This window comes from Eschrichtius robustus, chromosome 1, assembly GCF_028021215.1.
Source record: "Eschrichtius robustus isolate mEscRob2 chromosome 1, mEscRob2.pri, whole genome shotgun sequence".
In the NCBI taxonomy this organism is placed as follows: domain Eukaryota; kingdom Metazoa; phylum Chordata; class Mammalia; order Artiodactyla; family Eschrichtiidae; genus Eschrichtius; species Eschrichtius robustus.
This window is the reverse complement of record NC_090824.1, coordinates 117,722,311-117,742,465: the sequence shown is the minus strand read 5'-3', so window position 1 is coordinate 117,742,465 and position 20,155 is coordinate 117,722,311. Positions and strand designations below refer to the sequence as shown.

The following is a 20,155-nucleotide window of genomic DNA, read 5'->3' as shown; positions in this document are numbered from 1 at the left end:
AGGGCTTCCCTGGTGGCGCAGTGGTTGAGAATCTGCCTGATAATGCAGGGGACACGGGTTCGAGCCCTGGCCTGGGAAGATCCCACATGCCGCGGAGCAACTGGGCCCGTGAGCCACAGTTACTGAGCCTGCGCGTCTGGAGCCTGTGCTCCTCAACAAGAGAGGCCGCGATAGTGAGAGGCCCGCGCACCACGATGAAGAGTGGCCCCCGCTTGCCGCAACTAGTGAAAGCCCTCGCACAGAAACGAAGACCCAACACAGCCTAAAATAAATAAATAAATAAATAAATAATAAATAAATAAATAAATAAATAAATAAAAGAGGCGACTGTTGTAATGACTTAAAATTCTAAAAAAAAAAAAAAAAAGCAATAGAAATTTTAAAATTAAATTCTTGAAAAAATAAAATAGTTAAACAAAAGGCCAGGAAAAGAACAAATGATCAAAAAAGAGAGAGAGAAAGGGGAGAGGGAAAAATAGAAAACTAGTAATAATTTGATACACCTAAATCTAATCATAACAATAATTACATTAAACATTAATGGACTAAGGTGAATATGAGGTAGAAGTTATTAGAATGGATTGAAAAAGAAGACCCAACTAAATGCTGTCTAAATGATGCACTTAAAATATAAAGACACAGGTAAGTTGAAAGAGAAGGGATGCATAGCCATACAAACAAGCATGTGAAGACTGAAGTGGATATTTTAATATCTGATAAAATACATTTCAACACAAAAATTATTTCCAGATATTTCACAATATAAGAATAAATTCATCAAGAAGATAAAACAATCATAAAGTTGTATGTTCCTGCCAAGAGAACTTGAAAATATATGAAGCAAAAGTTGACAGAATTAGAGGGAGAGAGAAAAAATTCCACAATCATAGTTGGAAACATTAGCTCTCTCTCAGCAGTTAATAAAACAAGATTAAAAAAAACAACAAAAACAGTAAGTTGAACAATATTATGAACTTTGATGCAAAGAACACTTCCTAACAACCACCAAATACACATTCTTTTCAAGTGCACATGATATATTCACATTATTTATGGATTGCTGCACAAATATAGTTACCTCAAACTTAGCAGCTTAGAAGAACACATATTTATGATTTCATAGTTTCTGTGGGTCACAGAGTCTGTGTATGGTTTAACTGGGTCCTCTGCTTCAAGGTCTTGAAAATCTGCAATCAGGCATTGGCCAGGACTATGGTCTCATCTGAGGCTTGTTTGGGGAAGCATGCACTTCCAAGCTCATGTGGTTGTTGGCAGCATTCAATTCTTTCAGACTGAGGGCTTCAGCTTTTTGCTGGCTGTCAGCCAGAGGCCACCCTAAGTTTCTTGTCACATGGCCTTCTTCATATGACAGCTCACAGGATAGCAGCTTGCTTCTTCAAAGCTATCAAAGGAGAGAAAGTCTCCTAGCAAGATGGGTTACAATCTTTTGTAACGTAACCACATACATTTTGTCACTTTTGATGTAATTATTGGTTAGAATACACAACCCTTCCCACATTTACGAGGAGGGGAACACAAAAGGCATGAACATTAGGAGGTGGGGATAAAAGAAGCCACCCTAGAGTCTGTCTGCCATATTATGCTGGACAATAAAACAGTAAATTAAACAAGTGCAAAATTTACATTATTTTCAAGGGCATATGGTACATTCACCAATATAGACGATGTGTAAGACCACAGCACAAGTCTCAAGAATTTAGAAAAGATTGAAATCATATGGAGATGTTCTCTGATAACAATGGAATTAAGTTAGAAACCAATAACATCCAAAATATTTGGAAATAAAACAATACACTTTGTTTTGTTTATAGGTCAAAGAAGGAATCAAAAGATAAATTAGAAAACATTTTGAACTGAATGAAATTAAAATATAGCAACATCAAACTTTGTGAGATGCAGCTAAAGTATTAGAGGAAAATTTATAGTTTTAAAATGCTTAACTTAGAAAAGGAGTAAGATCTAAATGAATGACTTGAGTTCTGAGATTAAGAAATCAGAAAAAGAAGAGCAAATTAATTCCAAAGTAAGTAGAAGGAAGAAAATAGTGATAAGGGCCGAAATTAGTGAAATAGAAAATGGCCAGTGATAGGAAAAAATCATTGAAATGAAAAACTCATTCCTTGAAGGGATCAATAAAAATTTTAAACTTCAAGCTAGACCGATCAAGAGCAAAAAAGAGAGAAGGCACGAATTACCATAATGGGAACAAAAGCAGAGGCATTGCTATAGACCCTATGGAAATGAAAAAGACAGAAAGGGAACACTGTGCGCAACTTCATGCCAATAAAGAATCATGCACAACTTAAATGAAGTAGACAAAATCTTTGAAAGATAGAAATTACCAAAATTGATCACAGAAGAAATAGAAAACTTCAGTAGCCCTACATTGAACCGTATATAGCAATATTTGATCAGGCGGGATTTTTCCTATGAATATAAGGTTTGTTCAACATTTGAAAAAAGTCAACCACTGTAAATCATCACATTAATATAGCACAGAAGGAAAAAAATGCATGATCATTTCAATAGGTGTAGAAAGTACATTTGTCAACATTCAACACCCTTTTATGATAAAACTCTCAACAAACTAATAATAAAATGCAGAATTAGTTTAACATATGAAAATTAATCAATGTAATATACCATATTAATAGAATAAAAGAAAAACATCATTTCAATAAAAACAAAAAAAGCATCTGACAAAATTCAGTACCCAATCATGACACAAAGTCTTAGCAAACTAGGGATAGATGGGAGTTCTAGACATGATTAAGGTTTTCCGTGAGAAAGACAATAGCTAACATCATGCCCAGTGATGACAGTCTGAATGCTTAAACTTAAACTCAGGAATAAGAAGCGTTGTCTGCTCTCACATTCTGTTCAACACTGTACTGGATGTCCTAGCCAAGTAATATGACTAGGAAAAGAAATAAAAATAATGCAGACTGAAAAGGAAGAAACTTTTTATTTGTTGACTGTCTGATCATGTACATAGAAAACCCTAAGGAATCTCAAAGAAACTGCTAGAACTAAAATATAAGGCCACAAGATACAAAGCCAGTGTACCAAAATTAGTCATATTGTTATATCCTATCAATCAATTAACAATTGGAAAATGAATTTTTTAAATCTGTTTACAATAATATAAAAATTAAAAACTTAGAAATAAATTTAACAAAAGATTTGCAAGCACTGTACACTGAAAACTATAAAACATTGCTGAGCAAAATTGAAGATCTAAATCGATGGATAAATATTTTCATATTCATGGATTGGAAGATTCATTATTGTTAGAGTTGTATTTCTCTCCAAATTGAATAGATTTGGCTCAATCCCAATCAAAATCCCAGCCATGTTTTTTTTTTGAGAAATGGATAAGCTGATTCCAGTATTGTTATGGAAAGTCAAAGGACATAGAATGGCCAAAACAATTTTGAAAAAGAAGAACATAGGTGGAGAACTTATGCTACATAATTTCAAGACTTTCTATACAGCTATAGGTAATCAAGACAAAGTAGCATTGGCATGAGAACAGATATATTGTTCAGTGGACTAAAATAAAGAGTGCAGAAGTACACACACCCCCACACACACATACACATATACATGTATTTGGTCAGTTGCTTTAAGCATTAAGGTAGTTCAACAGAAAGGATAGTCTTTTAAGTACATGATACTAGAACAACTGGTTATCTATATGGAACAAAATGAAGCTCTTTCCTTATCACACATAATATAGAAAATTAATAAGAGCTAAAATTAATAAATTCTAGAAGAAGAGATAGGAGAAAATATTTGCTCTACTGAGTTACACAACGATTTCTTGAATGGGACTCAAAAAATATGAACCTAAAATTTAGAAAGAAAAATGTTGAAACAGACTTCATCAGAATTAAAAACTTTTGTTGTTTGAAAGACACAGTTAAGGAAGGGAAGAGGCAAGCCACAGATTGGGAGAAAATGTTTTCAAAACATATATCTGACAAAGGCCTTTAATTCACAGTATATAAAGACCTCTTACAACTCAATAATAGTATGATAAAATGGCCAATTAAAAATAGGCAAAACTCTTGAACAGACATTGTGGACTATCCAGATGGAAGTGTCTAGCTGGGTGGTGAGATCAGGAATATATATTTATATTTATATTTATATTTGAGAGGATATAGTTAGTTGTTAAAACCACGGATGAGATTGTGAAGGAAATATGTAGAGAGAACAAAAGGGAGAACCAGAAGGGACTTGTGTCATGAAAGCTAAACGAGATGAGTTTCAAAGAGGAAATGGTCAGTATTATCAAACCTACAGAGGACCAGTAAAATAAGTGCCTAGAAAGTGTCTATTGTTTTAGCAAGATTGGTGACTTTTCAAGGAATGGGTCTGAAGGAAAGAGGTGGAAACCAGATTATAGGGCTGTGAAGAGCACTGGGAGTTGAGGAAATGAAGAAAGGGAGGTCGTATGCCGTCTCGGTTAAGCGCAGGGCCTCTGGAGCCAGGTGCTTGAGTTTCACTTCTTGCTTTTCCGCTTCCTAGCTGTGTGATCTGGGATGAGTTGACTTACCTCTCTGTGTAAAATAGAGATAATAATCATACCTACCTCATAGGTCGTTATAACGATTCCAAAATTTAATATATATAAACTGTTCAGAACAGTGCCTGGCACAGAGTAATTGCTATATAAGTGTTAGTTGTTATTGTTATTATTATTACAGATTATTCTCTTGGAAAGTTTGAGACAGAAAGAAAAGAAATCTAGTTTGCTTTGCTGGAGGCAGGAAGGAGAGTCAAGGAGTGGGGGAGTTTAATAACATTTCTATGACTGGAAAAACCTAGGTCAAAGAAAAGCTGGAGATATAAAAGGGAGAAGTCAAAATAGATGACGTAAGGTTCCAGAGGAAGCGGGAGGAAACTGGACAAGGGCGATTGGGTGAAATACCTGCATCACTGAGGTTAGGGGTAAGATGGGCTCTGATAAATACCAGGATGTTGGGAGTATTACGATGACTTTGATTTTTGTCAATTAAAGTAAAAGGTAAGGTTGTATAAGGAAATGGGAGGAGGGAGTTTGTGGTGGAGAATGGTGGGTACTTGGGATCCCCAAGAGAAATGGGAGAAATTTGACCATGGACAAGTAAAATGTCTAAAGTCTTTTGCTTTGCAAACCTAAATATCACAAGGTTTTCCTTCTCCATGTCTCTTTGTACAAGGGGTTACATGTCATATAATTATTTTGAACTGAAACACTTTGCCTTTATTTTGTAAGAAGAGTTTATACCCATGAGATAACTTGGAACAACCTGAGGTCTTGCAAAGCTATTCTTGAGAATCATTGAATCAACCTTCTTAACCCAAAAGAGGAAGACATGGAATAAAGATAAAACAAAATTTCAAAAATCTTAAGAGGTTGGAAATCATTAAATTGTGATTAAAAGGTTTTCTTTCTAATTCTTTGTCTATTTCACTAACATGGAATTTCAGCTTTTTAACAAAATGCAAAGATGTACCCCTGCCTAAGGAACCCTTACTTTTAAGTGTAGGAAGTAATTGTAGAAATTGTTAACAAGGAAAATTCTGTGATTTTTATAGTTCGAGTAACCTGCGTTTGGGAATAAGCAACAATTAACTTTTTTTTTTTTAATTTTAACAGTGATCCTTATGTGAGAGTGACGTTATATGACCCAGTGAATGGAGTTTTTACAAGTGTGCAAACGAAAACCATTAAAAAGGTTAGACTTAGCGGTATTCAAAATTTTCAAAAATATACTTTGTTTTATTTTTATATGACAAAATATTAAAAAGTTAGTTATAATATGTTTATTGTCTTTTAGACTTTGAATCCAAAATGGAATGAAGAAATATTATTCAGAGTAAGTATGCATTTTATTTCATTATAACAACAAAGATTTTTCTCAGTAGGTTAGAATGATAAGTTCTCACTTACAGTATTCGTAAATGTATCTTATAAGAATCCGTAAAAATTTTTTTTTTTTATTTAAACATCTTTATTGAAGTATAATTGCTTCACAGTGGTGTGTTATTTTCTGCTTTATAACAACGTGAATCAGCTACACATATACACACGTTCCCATATCTCCTCCCTCCCACATCTCCCTCCCTCCCACCCTCCCCATCCCACCCCCCCAGGCTGTCACAAAGCACCGAGCTGATCTCCCTGTGCTATGCGGCTGCTTCCCACTAGCTATCTATTTTACATTGGTAGTGTATATATGTCCATGACACTCTCTCACCCTGTCACATCTCACGCCTCCCCTTCCCCATATCCTCAAGTCCATTCTTTAGTAGGTCTGTGTCTTTATTCCCATCTTGCCACTAGGTTCTTCATGACATTTTTTTTTTTCCTTAGATTCCATATATATGTGTTAGCATACTGTATTTGTTTTTCTCTTTCTGACTTACTTCACTCTGTATGACAGACTCTAACTCCATCCACCTCATTGCAAATACCTCCATTTCATTTCTTTTTATGGCTGAGTAATATTCCATTGTATATATGTGCCACATCTTCTTTATCCATTCATCCGATGATGGACACTTAGGTTGCTTCCATGTCCTGGCTATTGTAAATAGAGCTGCAATGAACATTTTGGTACATGAGTTTTTTTGAATTCTGGTTTTCTCAGGGTATATGCCCAGTAGTGGGATTGCTGGGTCGTATGGTAGTTCTATTTTTAGTTTTTTAAGGAACCTCCATACTGTTCTCCATAGTGGCTGTATCAATTTACAAGGAATCCGTAAAAATTTAAAAGACTTAAATCTAGGTATCCCCATTTTGACATGGCCCTGGAACCATTTATCTTATTATGAAAAACATATGTAAGGTAATGAAGAGGTAAAGGATAATTGTAAACCTGGAATTATCTTATTCTAATTTAATTCTGATTTAGAGAACAGTCTTATTCAAATTTTGCAGATTTTGATTTTAAAGATGCAATATTTGTGTCTCTCCAGTCATTTGTTTATTTATTTATTTATTTTTGGCTATGTCGGGTGTTTGTTGCTGCACACAGGCTTTCTCTAGTTGCGGTGAGCGGGGGCTACTCTTTGTTGCAGTGCACAGGCTTCTCATTGTGGTTGCTTCTCTTGTTGTGAAGCATGGGCTCTAGGCACATGGGCTTCAGTAGTTATGGCATGCAGGCTCAGTAGTTGTGGTGCATGGGCTTAATTGCTCCACAGCATGTAGGATCTTCCTGGACCAGGGATCGAACCCATGTCCCCTGCATTGGCAGGCGAATTCTTAACCACTGCGCCACCAGGGAGGTCCCCAGTCATTTGTTAAATACACTGATCCAGGCAAGAGATGATGAAGGCCTACCAACAAGTGGATACATTTCTTCTTATACACCCTCCATTCACATTCCTGCCTTCCTCCTCACCCTGCCTCACTATCCCATAAGAGCAAACTCCAGTCAGCACTTACTTCAGGTTCTCAGGAGGGCCCTCAAACTGACAATGACATATTATGTATATGGGAACAATGATTCATATACCTATGGATTTCTCAGCATAAACTGTGATGAAACAGTGTAATTAAGGTAGCAAAGAAAAAAGAATAGTCAACTCCAAATTCTATATCTAACAAAAATATCCTTCAGGAATGACAGTGTGATAAAGGTATTCCAAGCTGAGGAAAAATAGGGAATTATACTTGGAAAACTAAATACTCTTCTCTCAGTAATTGGTACGATAAGTAGACAAAAAATTCAGTAAAGATACAGAAGTCCTGAACAACACGATCAAATCAGTTTTATTTAATTGACATCTATAGACTTTCCACCCAACAGCAGCAGAACACACGGTCTTTAAAATTGCACATGGAATATTTACTGAGTACGCTGGGCCAAAACCCAAACCTCAACAATATTAAAAGAATTTAAATCATGCAAAGTATGGTCTCTGATTATAATGGAATTAAAGTACAAATTAGTAACACAAAAATATCTGAAAAATCCCCAAATATTTGGAAGTTAAACAACACACTTCTAAGTAATCCATGAGCCATATAAGAATTGTCAAGGGGAATTAGAAGATATTTTAACAGAATGAAATAAAAATACAGCATCAAATGGATAAAGAAGATGTTATATATATATATACAATGGAATACTACTCAGCCATAAAAAAGAATGAAATAATGCCATTTGCAGCAACATAGATGGACCTAGGGATTATCATACTAAGTGAAGTAAGTCACAAAGAGAAAGACAAATACCATATGGTATCATTTATGTGTGGAATCTAAAATATGACACAAACAAACTTATTTACAAAATAGAAACATAGAAAACAAACTTATGGTTACCAAAGGGGAAAGAGGGTGGAGGAGGGATAAATTAGGAGTTTGGGATTAGCAGCTACAAACTACTATATATAAAACAGGTAAAAAACAAGGTCCTACTACATAGCACAGGGAACTATATTCAGTATCCTGTAATAAACCATAATGTAAAAGAATATGAAAAAGAAAAAAAATATATATATATATATGAATCACTTTGCTGTACACCAGAAACTAACACAACATTGTAAATCAACTGTACTTCAGTAAAAAAAAAAAAAAATCGAAATTTGTAGGATGCAGCTAAAGCAATGCTTAGAGAAAAATATATAGCATTAAATTATATTAGAAAAGAAGAAAGGTCTTGAACCATTAATCTAAGGTTCCACCTGAAGAAACTAGAAAGTAGCATCATTACAGAACCAACAGACATTAAATGGAAAATAAGAGATATTATGAACAATTCTGTGCCCATAAATTCAATAACTTAGATGAAATGGACCAATTCCTTTAAAGACATATCCCATCAAAACTTTAATAAGAAATAAATTACCTGAAAAGTTGTATATCTCTTAAAGAGATTGCATTTGAAGTTAAAAAACATCCAACAAAGAAGACTTTGAGCCCAGGTAGTTCCACTGGTTGAATTCTACCACGCATTTAAGGAATAAATAATTCCAATTCTATGCAATGTCTTACTGAAACTAGAAGAGGAAGGAACATTTCCCAATTTATTCATGAGGCCAGCATTACTCTGATACCAAAACCAGACCAAAGACTTTATAAGAAAATTAAAACTGCAGACCATTAACCCTCATGATCATAGCAATTCTGTGGTAAGTTTATTAAATTGGGTGCCTTCCATTCTGAAAGGGCCAGTAATTTTTCCTCAAATTACCTGTGGACGTGGGTTTGCCTTTCCTGTCTGCAGAACCTCAGCCAGCACAATTATCTGGGGGCTTACAGCATTTGTGTTCATAGGGATGGAATCCATGCAACATTTCATCCTTCCAGGGGACCCAGTTCACAGAGAAGGAGGTGCAGGAATGGGCCCATGACCATGGGATCCATTGGTCACAGCATTTACCACACCATCCAGAAGCAGGCAGCCTCATAGAGCACTGGAATGGCCTACTGAAGGCACAACTGAAGCACCAATATGGAGGCAATACTCTGTAAATATGGGGTGCCAGTTTAATCATTTAAACCAAAGACCTAATATGAGACTGTGTTCACAACGGAAAGAATACACGGTCCAGGAACAAAGGAATAGAAGTAGGAGGGGCCCCACTTACCATCATTTCCAAAGACCCACTGGAGGACTGTGTGCTTCCTGTCTCTAGAACTGTGGACACTGCTGAGTTAGAGGTCCAAGTCCCCAGAGGGAGCACACTCTTTCTAGGGGACATATCAAGGGTTCCATTGAACTACAGTCTATACCTGCTGCCAGGGCACTTGGACTCCTTGTATCCAGGAACCAGCAGGTGATTGAGGCTATTATCTGGTTTCTGTAGTGACCAGACTGGAGAATTAAATGAGCATATTATAGGAACCACTCGTATATCCTTTAGGTCTTTAATGGTGATACAAATCTATGACATTCCCACTAGGTTGCAGTATTTTTGTTTTTTAAACAGCTTTATTAAGATATAATTAACATAACATACAATTCACCCACTCAAAGTGTACAATTCAGTGGTTTTTAGTATATTCACAGAGTTGTTCAACCATCACCAAACTCAATTTTAGAACATTTTCATCACCCCAAAAATAAACCCCATACCCACCATCTGTCACTCCTCATTTTCCCCCAGGATCTGCCCCTCTTCCCAGGCAACCTCCAATCTACTTTCAGCCTCTTAAAGAGATTTGCCTATTTTGGACATTTCATATAAATGATATCATATAATATGTGGTCCTTTGTATCTGGCTTCTTTCACTAAGTGTAATGTTTTCAAGGTTCAACCATGTTATAGCATGTATCAGTACTTAATTTCTTTTTATTGCCAAATAATATTCCATTATATGGTTAACCACACTATATTCATGCATCAGTTGGACATCTGAGTTGTTTCCACTTTTTAACTATTATGAATAATGGTGCTATGAACATTTGTATGCAAGTTTTTGCGTGGACATATATTTTCATTTCGGGAGTATATATACCTAGGAGTGGGATTGCTGCATCAAATGAGAAACTGCCAAAATGTTTTCCAAAGTGGCTTTACCGTTTGACATTCCCACCAACAGAGTATGAAAGTTCTCAGTTCTCCACATCCTTGACAACACTTGTTATTATCTGACTTTTTATCACAGCCCTCCTAGTGGGTGTGAAATGGTATCTTATTGTGGTTTTGATCTGCATTTCCCTGATGGCTAATGATGTTGTGCACCTTTTCATGAGCTTATTTTCCAGTTGTATATTTTCTTTAGAGAAATGTCTAGTCAGATCCTTTGCCCATTTTATAATTGGGTTATTAGTCTTTGTGTTATTGAGTTGTCATAGTTCTTTATATTTCTAGATACAAGTCCCTTGTCAGATACATGATTTGCAAAAACTTTCTCTCATTCTGTGGGTTGTCTTTTGAATTTATTGATGGTATCCTTTGAAGCACAAAAGTTTTAAGTTTTGATGATGTTCAGTTTCTCTTTTCTTTTGTTCCTTGTGCTTTTGTTGTCATATCTAGTCAGTATTGTTTTAGATTTACTGTCTTCACCAGAGGGAGGACAGTTTCAAAGGCTTCCACTTGGCCTTCTCACTATGATAACTCCTATCCCACAAGCCACGGATTCAATGTGGTGGTGGTAGTGAGGAGATCCAACTTCCAGTATATCAATCCCTACTGTACACTTGAAAACTAGGGAAATGACTACTGGGTGGATCCACAGAACTAGTGAACTCAGTATAAGCTGAACGTTAGACAGGACTCCATTTGTTTTCTGGTCTCTGTAAGTCCTTGCTTTAATATGGAAGACATAATGACGCTTTGGGTTTCTGTTTCCAGCAGTCCTCAGTATGTCTGATTATTCTTTCTCCCCAGTATACACTCACCCAAATAAGTGGCCATAGTCCTTTTGGAGGAGGAAGAGAGGAATCATTACAATATACATTTCCTACAGTGATGCAGAGTCCTTCCTCCTATGGACTAGGTTACTTCTTCAGTCAATGGACTGTGGATCTGAAAATTGGCTCAGGTTGGGGAACTGGATGAGGGATTGTGACTTTTCTTTTTTAATTGGGACAATTGTCCTAAGCCACTGCTTCTCCATTCTTCCTTCTTATAATTGTAGATGTTAAGCAGCACTTTTGTTGATCACCTGCCTATTTTGCCCCTTAGGGGCACCATGCTCTATACCCTACAGGTCAAGTCAGCTTCAGTGCCCCTCTTACGTGGTTGGTCATTACAATAATTGTAGCCCCCTTGATTCTAGCAGTGAAATGTCACGGGCCAGCCTCTTACTGGAGAAGGGGAGGCTCATCCCCATGCATGGCTATTAAGGAGCCCAGCTCTTTGACCACCTCTCCCACCATCAGTCCTGGCATGCAGACGAGAGCCACCACTGCACTTCTGGGTGATGCCGCTGCCCCTCTTACCAGCACGCACCTGATGACTGTGGTTCATGGTGCCCTCTGGGCCCTCGCATGGAACATAAGCATCTGGTAGGTATTTTGGCTTCATATTTTATATATATATATATATATTTTTTTTCTTTTAATTCTAGCGTGCCAACTTCCCTTGGCCTTTTTATTCCTTCCCCTACCATAATGCCGGGGCAACTCAGGCATTTCCACTTGGCTCATTATTTTTTTCAGGCTTCTAGGAGCCACTCTAGCAGCAACTTTGCCTCATCCCATGGGGTCCTTGACAGGATGTTCAATCCCTTGTCCTGAGAAAGTGCCTCCATGACAATGAATTCTTGCTTATGCAGTCTTATGTTTCTGCCCCTTTGATCAATCGTAGTCCCAGAGATATTCCTCTGGCTCCTGCCAGGACATGCTGTTTAATTCTTGAAGCTTCTTCCAAATGTAATCACTTTCGTCCTGTATCAGACCCAGCTGGGATTTAACACTGATTATTATCTTGATAACTAGGGGAGAAGTGGGGGCAACTCCTGAGGAGAGAGTGTGGCGAGCAGCTTCTGCAATGTCATCCTGCATGTGGGAAGTGCCAGCTCTTATTACAGAGGGATGAGATACTCTACTCTGCAAGCTCTGAGGGTTCAGGGACCTACGGAACCAAAATCCTCAGGAGCGTCCACCCAGATCCTCCTGTCCTGCACGTCAGAGTCCCAGGTTTTCCCAGCCAGGGCCCTGACGTTAACATAATAGACCCACAGTGACTGAGCATTTAAATGTCTCTGAGCTCTGCACCCCTGTCAACTCTGACACTGCTCCTCAGTTTTGTCCTCTTTTCCACTTCAGGAGGTGCAGGCCTCTTTATACACTACCAAAGAGACCCTCTGGCTCTCAGATTTAACTTTTTGCTTTTGTTAACTGCCCTTGTTTTCTCATTGTCTCTCTGTAAGTCATCAATAGTAATAACTAGACAACTTCATTGTCCTTGTAGGTATTGTTCTTCCCTTACCTTTCAAGTACGTTATACATCAAACTGGCAAGGGTGTCTCCCTCTACCAGGACATTTCCCTAGGACACCCCTGGAGAAGTCTTTAGGAATTGGACCACCATCTTCTGCCAGTGACTATATATGTCGCACATTCTGCTAAGGATGGGGAGATCCTTGCCAGGCAAGGAATTGGACCGCCATCTTCTGCCAGTGACTATATATGTCCCTCGTTCTGCTAAGGATAGGGAGATCCTTGCCAGCCAAGTGAGTGTGGGCTCGTCCTAAAACCCCACTACTCGTACCATCTGTGTTGGTTTGGGCCCTCTAAGAAACAGACATCAAGATGGAATTAGATATGCAGGAGGTTTATTGGGGAAGCACCTGTGAAGGTCAGACAGGGAAGACACACAGATGGGAAGAGCCTTCTCCTCATGATGCAGGCTTAACACCTGCTCAAGGAGAGGGGCGAAAGGATTGGGTAGGAAGAGCCTCACACTGCAGCACAGTTCTGAGAAAGTCTTGCCCAGGCTGATGGAGAGTTTCCCAGCAAAGGTTGTCTGTTAGAGAAGTCCTGTGTTGGGCAAGAGTGCCCAGTCTTTGAGAGAAAGCAAAGAGAACCCAATGGGTAGATTCAAAGGTACATGGTTAGCTGTGGCTGCCAATCAGCTATGCAGGTTCTCTTGAAAGAGATCTGAGAGTGATTAAAGTGGCTCAACTCTCTTACAATTGTGACATTTAAGGATGCATATTGTAATCCTTAGAGCTGTCACTAAGAAATTAAAATGAAATATTATAGGTGAAAGTCCATTAAAGGAAATAAAATGGTGTACCAAGAAATACTTGATTAATAATTTTTTTAAAAAGGTGAAAGGGAAGAAAAGAGGAATAAAAAAATAGAAAAGAAATAGATGATAACAAACCATAAAGCAAACCATCTCAATAATTACAAAAAAGCAAGATTCAACTATATGCTGTTTACAGGAGACACATTTTGAGTATAGAGACACAGACAGGTTGAAAGTAAAAGTACAGGAAAAGGTATACCAGCACTAAGCCAACAAAACAATACCCTGATATGGCTGTATTATTATTAAATGAAGTACACTTCAGGATGAAGAGTATTACCAGAGAGATTTCATGATCATAAAAGCATTTATTCATCAAGAAGACATACAATCCTATGAATACACCTGATAGAAGAACAAAATTTTGAAGGAAAAATTGACAGAACTAACTAGAGAAATAAATCCAGAATAAAGATTTTGTCACTCCTCTCTCAATAATTGATAAAACAACTAGACCAAAAAACAAAAATCCAGTAAGTACATAAAAGATTTGAAAAACACTATCAATCAACTTAACCTGTTTGGCATGTATAAAACACTACATCTGATACAGCATACCTCAGAGATATTGTGGATTCAGTTCCAGACCACCACAATAAAGTGAGTCACACAATTTTTTTGGTTTCCCAGTGCATATAAAAGTTATGTCTACACTATACTGTAGTCTGCTAAGTGTGTAATAGCATTATGTCTAAAAAAACTATACATACCTTAATTTAAAAATAATTTTTTATTGCTAAAAAATGCTACCCATCATCTGAGCCTTCAGGGAGTCATAATCTTTTTGCAATAGTAGCATCAGAGATCACAGATACCATGACAATGGTATCATAATATAATAATAATGAGAAATTTTGAAATATTGGGAGAATTGTTAAAGTGTGACATAGCGACACAAAGTGAGCAAGTGCTGTTGGAAAAATGGCACCAGTGAACTCACTTGACACAGGTTTTCCACAAACCTTCAATTTGTACAAAACGCAATATCTGTGAAACACAATAAAACAAAGTATGCCTGTACCTGAAGAATATACGTTCTTTTTATATGCCCATGGAACATTCACCAAGATGACCATATATTGGGCCATAAAACAAGTCTGAATGTGTTTAAAAGGCTTGAGATTCTATAGAATATATTCTCTGATTACAACAACCTTTAAATAGAATTCTGGAATGTATATCTGGGATATATATTATACATGTATATATGGATATATCAATATATCTCAAAAATCCATAAATATTTGGAAATTAAACAACGTATTTTAAATAAGCCATGATCAAAAAGGAAATCATAAGGAAATTTAGAAATCATTTTAACTGATTGATAATTAAAGCATAACATATCAGAATATAGGAAGAGCTAATTCAGTGCTTGGAAATGTACATCTTTATATGCTTATATACAAAAGAAAAAGAATTTAAAATCGATGATCTAAGTTTCTACCTTAACCAAAAAATAAAAAATAAAAAGTAGAGGGAAGGAAATAAGAATGGAAGTCAATAAAATAGAAAATGGATAAAAAGGAGAGAAAATAAATTAAACTAAAGGTGGTTCTTTGAAAAAATTAATAAAATTGCTATACCATAGCAAGCCCTAATAAGAGAGAAGGAAAACTCAGGGCTTCCCTGGTGGCGCAGTGGTTAAGAATCCGCCAGCCAATGTAGGGGACGTGGGTTCGAGCCCTGGTCCGGGAAGATCCCACATGCCGCGGAGCAACTAAGCCCGTGTGCCACAACTACTGAGACTGCGCTCTAGAGCCCGTGAGCCACAGCTACTGAGCCCCCGTGCCACAACTGCTGAAGCCTGCACGCCTAGAGCCCGTGCTCTGCAGCGGGAGAGGCTGCCACAGTGAGGAGCCTGCACACTGCAACGAAGGAGTGGCCCCTGCTCGCTGCAGCTGGGGGGGGCCCCGCGCGCAGCGGCGGAGACCCGACGCACCCAAAAGTAAATAAAGTAATTAATTAATTTAAAAAAGGAGGAAAAAAATGGAGAAAGAAAACTCAAATGACCAATATCAGGGATGAAAGGAATATCAAAGTGTGAGTAGAAGTAGATAATATGGTTATCCATTAGAGGAATTAAAATTGTAATTAAAATTTTAAAAATTGTAATTTAAAACTGTAATTAAAAATCTTCCCATTATTTTTTACTATCTTGATTTTTTTATTAGAAAGGATGCTTGAAAGTCGGTACTACTCTTGAGTTAGAGATGTTACTACAAAAATAAGAAAGAAGGCCATTTGTAGATGATAAACCTGGCTCAGTACTTTACGGCCTTTTACTCATTGTTTCTTTTACTATAATTTCACTGTTGCCAAATGTTTTAGCCAGTATTCCTCTATTCTGGGATCATAGGCCGTGCATTTATTTCAATCAGAAATTTGCAAATTTATTGCAAGGGTAACTAGATAAATTTTTGTGGATCAATGCTAATTCATCACAGCTAGATATAGAAAACACATGGCGATTTAATACTTGCTGTACAAAGGATATAATTATGTGCGGTCCTCTCTTTTCTTCTTGTCATTTATATCATTATTTATACATAGCACAAAATGTTTTCCATTGAATGTATTCACATAAAAATGTCTATTGAGATAACATAGTACAGTAAAATGTTGATTATTGGGCATTCAGCCAAACGGAAATTGTGGCCAGAAGTTGAAGGGAGCCTTTATATCTTTGAGAAAACGTGAAGTTCGAAGAAAGTCTTTTGTGGAGAACTGTTACTGGTAGATCAACAAACAGGGGAGACTCCAAATTGAAGTTAATGCTCAATAGAAAATTATAGTAAAATCTACACTTATAGTTGCTCATATGAGACCAAGGGAGGCAAGTTATCAGGAGGGAGAAAAGTTTGACACATTAGGAGCAATGTACACATTATATAATCTGTGCATCAGCATAGTGTATGAGCATCTGAAAAAAGACAGCCCCACTTCATTCCCTGTGCACCCATGGTGCTCAGTTTATATCTTTAGTATTCATACTCATCATATTATATTTACAAAATGTGTATATGTTCATGAATATATTAGTATTATGTTACAGAAGCAACGTAACTTGTACACCACAGATATTTTTAGAAAGAGAAATAAAAATCAGCCATAATTTAACCTCCATAATGCCACCACTGATTGTGTCATAGTCTGGTATTTTTTCCTATGTATTTTTATCCATGTATTTATACTCCTCCACCTCCGCACACACAAGAAGAATTTGTGTGATATTTTTTCCCAGTCACTTTGCTAATGCTTATTAATGTGAGGCCACAGTCCCTACCCTCAGCGAAGCTTACTGTCTGCTGTGGACCCCTATAAACTAGTTTCTCAAAAGAATTACCAATGTGCTGAGACTTGTCAAGGGAAAACACTGGGTGCTAGGGAGTGAGTATCAGGGGATATTAGAGACTTGAGGGGATTCTCTCAATGTAGGGTATTTAGGGAAGGCCCTTGTGAAGTGTATCATTTAGGATGCTTTCAGCTTCAAGTAATCCTAGCCTCTCTGGGATTCTCTTGCCTTTCTGTCCATGGTCACAAGAAACTTGCAGCCGTTCCTAATGACATAGCCTCCCATGATGATGCCCAGAGGTAGAAAAGGGAGAATGTTTCGTCACATGTCTCTTTTAAAAAGTGAAGAACCCTTTTCCAAAAGTTTCCCTAGGAGACTTTGATTCATATCTCTTGGGCCGGAATTATGTTGTGTGTGTATTTCTAACCCAGTCATTAGTAAAGAGAGAGGAATTACCGGGAGGCTTAGAGGAATCAGAAGTCAGCCCCTGGGTGGGTGGGGTCGGGGTAGGGAGTAGCTGCCTGTATCCCTGACACACATTATCATCCATTATTTGAATTAAATCAGAATTCTGTTAGCTAGGAAGAAGGCTGGGGTGCCCCATAAATAAAGCACTAAGTAAGGTATGGTGTAGCCGTATAATGAAATCCTCATCAGCTGTTTAAAAAGAGACAGAGGTATACGTATTGATAGGATGTTAAGTTTCAAAATATATTAAATGAAGGAACAAAGGTGCAAAACATTGTATATATGATGCACCTTTTTGTGTAAAAACAGAACAGCTTTCTCACACGCTGGTATTTGCAAAAAATACTTCTAGAAGGACCAAGAAACTGTTCACAGTATTTTCTCTGAGGGTGGGGAAAGGGTGAGAGATTTATAATTCACTATACTGAATATGTTTTTTTTTACTGTTTGTGTTTTCCCCCCATGGCTGTGTATCTATAATTCATTTTTATATTTGTTGATAAGCAATAACTGTATAGAGAAACAAATTAGAAAGACATAAAATATGTAGATAAAAATGCAAAGATAGTTTCTATTTATATAATGCTTAAAGCTTGTAAAAATACTTATCTAGTTCATTTTACTTTTTACACAGTTTTTATTTTAAAATCTACTTACCACATATGTCCGCACAAAAACTTGTACATGAATACTCATAGCATCTTTATTAATTATAGTCAAAAAGTAGAAACAACCCATAGGTCCATCAACAAATGAATGGATAAACAAAATGGGGTATATACATACGTGGGATATTATTCAGTTATAGAAAGAATGAAGTACTGATACATGCTACAACATGGGTGAACCTCGGACACATTATGCAAAGTAAAAGAAGCCAGTTACAAAAGACCACATATTGTAAGATTCCCCTCATGTTAAATGTCTGTAATAGGCAAATCTATAGAGACAGAAAATATATTAGAGGTTGTCTGAGACTGAGGAAGTTGGGAAATCAGGAGTGACTGCTCAAGGGCATGGGGCTTCTTTTTGAGGTGATGAAAATGTTCCAGAATTGCGAGGGTGGTTGCATACTCTGTGAATATACTAAAAACCATTGAATTGTGCATTTTCAGTGGGTCAGTTACATGGTATATATATTATATCTTTATAAAGCTTTTTAAAAAGTATGACTGCATTGTTTTTTTTTTCCTGCAACCACCAGCATAATTTCCAGAAGCATTACTTCAGGTTCTTTATGAATACCAGAGAATAAATTGACATTTGTCAATACCTTTGTTCTTCTTTGAGAATTTGGTTACTCCTCTGGAAAGTTGTTTTTTTCCTCTACTCTTTTATGCATTTATAGACTTAGACATTTTTCAAAAAACCTATCTTAATATTTTTATTTTTGTTTCTTCTTCTTACACCTTTCCTATAAATATGACCCTGTAAACTCTATTTTTATGACCATAGCTTTACTCCTATTTTTAATAAATTTAAAAAAAATCATCTCATCAAAGAATTCACACATAGCTTTAAAATGAGATAGTATAAAGGGGCTTATAATGAAAAGCAATAGACTCTGGTGCCCCAACCTCTCCCCTCCTATTCCTGCTTCCCAGAAGGAACCCCTCTTTAACTGTTTGTTTGTCATGCTGGTCCTTATTCCCATTCTGCTGAATAGCTCACACATCCCTGTCCCAAACTGACTTCCAGCTATGATAGATGAGTAGATCGCCAACTTATATTTGGCCAGTAGTTTGGCCCCTCATAGGAGTCTAGGTTGAAAATCATTTTTCCTCAGAAACTTGAAGACAGTGCTTTATCAACATTGAGCATGATATCGCTATTGAAAAGGCTGCTTCTTGTTCCTTTGGGGGTGATCCTTCTCTCGCTGTGAAAAATGTGATGATTTATCTTTACCCTGGTGTTTTAAAATTTCACAGTACTATACCTTGTGTGTACAGTGTCATTGTATTGGGCCTTTGATAAGCATTTCAATTTAAAGAGTACTGTTTCCCTTCAGCTCTGAAAATTTTCGTGTGAATAATTTCTTTAATAATTTCCTTCCCTCTGTTTGTATTATCGTTTGGGGATTCCAGCTAGTTGGGTGCAGGGTTACCTAGACTGATTCTTATCTTTCTCAGTCAGAATTCCTCATGTGAACCACAGAACACAGAAAATGATTTGAGTGATAGTTTCCTCACATATTCCAAGGATGGTCTTACTGAGTACCATCCTAGATATATGAGATAAATCAATAGATAACATACAGTAAATGTCTTAGGACAGGAGTCAGCAAACTTTTTCATAACGGGCCAGGTAGTAAATATTCTAGGTGTCACACAGGCAGGAGACAAAAATTGAGGCTACTGTGTAGGTACTCATGTAGCCATTTAAAAGGTAACCATTCTAAAATGTAAAAAAAATTATTATCTTATGGGCTGTTAAAAAAAAAAAAGCAAGCAAGTGCCTGACTGGCTTTGGTCCATAAGCTGTAACTTACTTAACCTCTGTTTTAGGGCATTAGGGCTTAATTCTTTCACTGAATCTGTTCAGAAAATCCTCTTTTTATTTTCTCTCATATTTTCCTTCAGCTTAGCTTTTTGCTCTACATTTTGGGAGATTTCTGCAAATTTATCTAAAATTGCTTATATTTGAATTCAACAGTTATTTTTAGTTG

At 36.9% G+C, this 20,155-nt stretch overlaps 1 protein-coding gene across 1 annotated transcript in view; it reads left to right on the top strand.

The window, feature by feature from the left end:
• The window catches only part of NEDD4 (NEDD4 E3 ubiquitin protein ligase), a 145,970-nt gene that overhangs the window by 15,566 nt on the left and 110,249 nt on the right, over positions 1-20,155 (top strand). Inside the window, exons 3-4 of the mRNA XM_068551981.1 lie at positions 5,669-5,747; positions 5,850-5,888. Of these exons, the coding sequence (XP_068408082.1) occupies positions 5,669-5,747; positions 5,850-5,888 (118 nt within the window). The remainder of the gene's footprint in view (positions 1-5,668; positions 5,748-5,849; positions 5,889-20,155) is intronic.